Raw genomic sequence first — 4,687 nt, 5'->3', positions numbered from 1 at the left:
ACTGTCTGTCTGTCTGTCTGTCTGTCTGTCTGTTTATAGGCCCTGTCTGTCTATCTATCTATCTGTCTGTCTGTCTATAGGCCTAGTCTGTCTGTCTGTCTGTCTGTCTGTAGGCCTAGTCTGTCTGTCTGTCTGTCTGTCTGTCTGTCTGACGGCCTAGTCTAAACTAACCCAGTCTGTCTGTCTGTGTGTCTCCTGTCCCCAGGTGCCTCCCTATCAGAGCCATGTCACTGGGCAGCAGGGGAAGCAGCAGCAGCAGCGGAGGTAGAGGTGTCAACCTCCCAGTGGAGGTGTGGCGTGTGGTCCTGGCCTACCTCCCCCTCCCAGAGCTGGGCCGTTGCAGCCTGGTGTGCAGGGCCTGGAGAGAGCTGATCCTCTCCCTGGATAACACCCGTTGGAGACAGCTCTGCCTGGGCCTGCCCGAGTGTCCTCGACACCCCAACTGGCCCAGGTACTGAAGTGGAGATGGACGTTCTCTGAACTACGAAAGGTCCTCGTTGACATTCTCTAACCCCCGTGTGTCTGTGTGTCCCCCCCCCCCCCCCCCAGCCGGCCCCACCTGGAGCCCTCGTCCTGGAGAGAAGCCCTGAGGCAGCACGCCATCGCCAGCCGTACCTGGTCCCGTCACGCCCACCCTGAGCTCCAGCCCTCCGCCTGCCTCCACCTGTTCCGCCGGAGGAAGGAGAGGAGGGTGTGGCAGGTGGGGTCGGGGCTGGAGCTGGAGACGCTGAGGGGGGCGTTGGGGGTCGCTGGGTCGTACGACCGGGTGGTACTGCACCCCGGGGTGTATGAGGAGCAGGCAGAGTTGGTGCTGAAGGTGACTTTTTCTGATTGGCTGCTGTTGTCTTGATGATGCAATGTCTAGTTAAAGGTGACTTACTGATTGGCTGACCTTAATGCCTGTTAGTATCTGTTAGTATCTGTCAATATCTGTTAGTATCTGTTAGTATCTGTTAATATCTGTTAGTATCTGTTAGTATCTGTTAGTATCTGTTAATGCCTGTTAGTATCTGTTAGTATCTGTCAATATCTGTTAGTATCTGTTAGTATCTGTTAATATCTGTTAGTATCTGTTAGTATCTGTTAGTATCTGTTAATATCTGTTAATATATTAGTACCTTAATGCCTGTTAGTAGTTGTTAGTGTCTGTTAGTATCTGTTAGTATCTGTTCATATATTAGTACCTTAATGCCTGTTAGTATCTGTTAGTATCTGTTAATATCTGTTAATATCTGTTAATATATTAGTACCTTAATGTCTGTTAGTATCTGTTAATATCTGTTAGTATATGTTACTATCTGTCAATATCTGTTAGTATCTGTTAATATCTGTTAGTATATGTTACTATCTGTTAATATCTGTTAGTATCTGTTAATATCTGTTAGTATATGTTACTATCTGTTAATATCTGTTAGTATCTGTTAATATCTGTTAGTATTTTTTAGTATCATGTATTGTAATAAGATCTGCAATTTGATAAATGAAAATATGGACCTTTGACCCTGCCAGGTGCCTGTGGAGGTGGTGGGGTTAGGGAGGCTGGGGGACGTGGCTCTCCTGGTCAGTCTGGAGCAGCAGTGTCCCACAGCCAGGCTGTCCAACCTGGTCTTCATGCCTGCATGGTTCTCCACCGTTGTATACAAAGTACGTCCAATCAGATCACATTTATAAAACCCTTTTTACAACAGTACATGTGACAGTGCCTCTCCCTCCTCCCTCTCCCTCCTCCCTACCCTCCCTCTCCCTCCTCCCTACCCTCCCTCCTCCCTACCCTCTACCTCCTGCCCTCTACCTCCTCCCTCCCCCTCCTACCCTCTACCTCCTCCCTCCCCCTCCTACCCTCTACCTCCTCCCTCCCCCTCCTACCCTCTACTCCCTCCTGCCCTCCACCTCCTGCCCTCTACCTCCTCCCTCTCCCTCCTACCCTCTACTCCCTCTCCCCCTGCCCTCTACCTCCTCCCTCCACCTCCTACCCTCTACCTCCTCCCTCCCCCTCCTACCCTCTACTCCCTCCTGCCCTCCACCTGCCCTCTACCTCCTCCCTCTACTCCCTCCTGCCCTCCACCTCCTGCCCTCTACATCCTCCTGCCCTCTCCCTCCTACCCTCTACCTCCTCCCTCCTCCTCCTACCCTCTACTCCCTCCTGCCCTCTACCTCCTCCCTCTCCCCCCTGCCCTCTACCCCCCCCCCCCCTCTTACCCTCTACTCCCTCCTGCCCTCTACCTCCTCCCTCTCCCTCCTACCCTCTACTCCCTCCTGCCCTTCACCTCCTGCCCTCTACTCCCTCCTGCCCTCTACTCCCTCCTACCCTCTACTCCCTCCTACCCTCTACCTTCTCCCTCTCCCTCCTACCCTCTACCTCCTCCCTCCCCCTCCTACCCTCTACCTCCTCCCTCCTCCTCCTACCCTCTACTCCCTCCTGCCCTCCTCCTCCTACCCTCTACTCCCTCCTGCCCTCCACCTCCGGCCCTCTACATCCTCCCTCCTCCTCCTACCCTCTACTCCCTCCTACCCTCTACATCCTCCCTCCTCCTCCTACCCTCTACTCCCTCCTGCCCTCCACCTCCTGCCCTCTACATCCTCCCTCCTCCTCCTACCCTCTACTCCCTCCTACCCTCTACATCCTCCCTCCTCCTCCTACCCTCTACTCCCTCCTGCCCTCCACCTCCTACCCTCTACTCCCTCATACCCTCTACCTCCTCCCTCCCCCTCCTACCCTCTACCTCCTCCCTCCCCCTCCTACCCTCTACTCCCTCCTGCCCTCTACATCCTCCCTCCTCCTCCTACCCTCTACTCCCTCCTGCCCTCTACCTCCTCCCTCCCCCTCCTACCCTCTACTCCCTCCTGCACCCCACCTCCTTCCCTCTACATCCTCTTTCCCTCTACATCCTCCTGCCCTCTCCCCTCTCCCTCTACATCCTCCTGCCCTCTCCCCTCTCCCTCTACATCCTCCTGCCCTCTCCCCTCTCCCTCCACCAGACGTCGTCAGGTCATGTCCAGTTGGACAACTGTAATTTCGAGGGAGCTCAGCTGCAGATCCGAGGGCCAGGAACCTGCCACGCCCGCTTCTGCTCATTCTCACAGGGAAGCTCCACCCACTTCCTGGGCGTGGCCCTCAGCCTGTTGGATAGCTGTGATTTCTCAGGAAGTGATTCGGCGTCCGTGACAGTTGAGGGCGCTCCAGCGACGGAGCGGAACTGGGCCTGTAAACACTTGGCCGCTCTGGCCCGAATCACCACATCCTGGACCTCGCCTGGGAGCGGTAGCCCAGCTGGGGACACCTTGGGCGGGCATTCAGGAGCCACACAGCCCCCTGGGGCTACCATCACCCTGGAGGACTGGAGCAAAGGAGAAACGGAGAGCAGGAGGAGAGGAGGAGGAGGAGGGGAGGAAGGAGTGTGTCAGGATACTGTGATTGAGGACGGCTGGAGCGACAGCGCTCCTAGTGACGAGGAAGAGGAGGAGGAGGAGGGAAAAGGAGAGGAAGGTTCAGGACAAGGCAACAACAGTCTCAACTACAGACTGGCCCACAGTCACCACGGTCTCTCTCATCTCCTCAGACCCAACCAGGACGTCTCCCCCGACTTCCCCTCGCTGACCCCTGAAGTCCGAACCCTGACCGAGGAGCTCCAACGCGACCCCGGGGCCCAGGCGCTGATCGAGACGGTGCAGGGGTGCGTGCTGAGGTGCTGCCTGTTTCGGGACGGCAAGGGCGGTGTGCACGTGTGTAACCACGGAAACGCCAGGTTGGAAGGAAACGTGTTCCGGGGGCTGACCTATGCCGTGCGCTGCATCCAGAACGCCACGGTAACCAGATAGGGCTGCCGATCTGATATGATGGGTTGGTTGGTTGGTTGGTTGATTGATTGATTGAAGGGTTGGTTGATTGATTGATGGGTTGATTGATTGATGGGGTGGTTGATAGATTGATTGATGGGTTGATGGGTTGATTGATTGAAGGATTGATTGATTGATGGGTTGATTGATGGGTTGGTTAATTGATTGATGGGTTGGTTGATTGATGGGTTGATTGATTGATGGGTTGGTTGGTTGGTTGGTTGGTTGATTGATGGGTTGATTGGTTGGTTGGTTGAAGGGTTGGTTGGTTGGTTGGTTGGTTGGTTGAAGGGTTGGTTGGTTGAAGGGTTGGTTGGTTGGTTGAAGGGTTGGTTGGTTGAAGGGTTGGTTGGTTGATTGATTGAAGGGTTGATTGATTGGTTGATTGATTGATGGGTTGGTTGGTTGGTTGATTGATGGGTTGGTTGATTGATGGGTTGATTGATTGATGGGGTGGTTGATAGATTGATGGGTTGATTGATTGAAGGGTTGGTTGATTGATTGATTGAAGGGTTGATTGATTGGTTGATTGATTGATGGGTTGGTTGGTTGGTTGATTGATGGGCTGGTTGATTGATGGGTTGATTGATTGATGAGTTGATTGATTGATTGATGGGTTGGTTGGTTGGTTGATTGACGGGTTGATTGATTGATGGGTTGATTGATTGATGGGTTGATTGGTTGGTTGATGGGTTGATTGAAGGGTTGGTTGAAGGGTTGGTTGGTTGGTTGGTTGGTTGATTGATGGGTTGATTGGTTGATTGATGGGTTGGTTGGTTGGTTGATTGACAGGTTGATTGATTGATGGGTTGATTGATTGATGGGTTGATTGATTGATGGGTTGATTGGT

At 53.6% G+C, this 4,687-nt stretch overlaps 1 protein-coding gene across 1 annotated transcript in view; it reads left to right on the top strand.

Moving 5' to 3' along the window:
- Positions 1-210: 210 nt before the first annotated feature.
- Positions 211-4,687, top strand: part of LOC139395865 (F-box only protein 10-like) — a 17,379-nt gene continuing 12,902 nt past the window's right edge. Inside the window, exons 1-4 of the mRNA XM_071143174.1 lie at positions 211-451; positions 550-817; positions 1,510-1,644; positions 2,980-3,807. Of these exons, the coding sequence (XP_070999275.1) occupies positions 225-451; positions 550-817; positions 1,510-1,644; positions 2,980-3,807 (1,458 nt within the window). The 5' untranslated portion in view covers positions 211-224. The remainder of the gene's footprint in view (positions 452-549; positions 818-1,509; positions 1,645-2,979; positions 3,808-4,687) is intronic.

The sequence above is a fragment of the Oncorhynchus clarkii genome, unplaced genomic scaffold (genome assembly GCF_045791955.1).
Source record: "Oncorhynchus clarkii lewisi isolate Uvic-CL-2024 unplaced genomic scaffold, UVic_Ocla_1.0 unplaced_contig_6397_pilon_pilon, whole genome shotgun sequence".
Lineage (NCBI taxonomy): Eukaryota > Metazoa > Chordata > Actinopteri > Salmoniformes > Salmonidae > Oncorhynchus > Oncorhynchus clarkii.
This window is presented reverse-complemented; position numbering and strand designations above follow the sequence as displayed.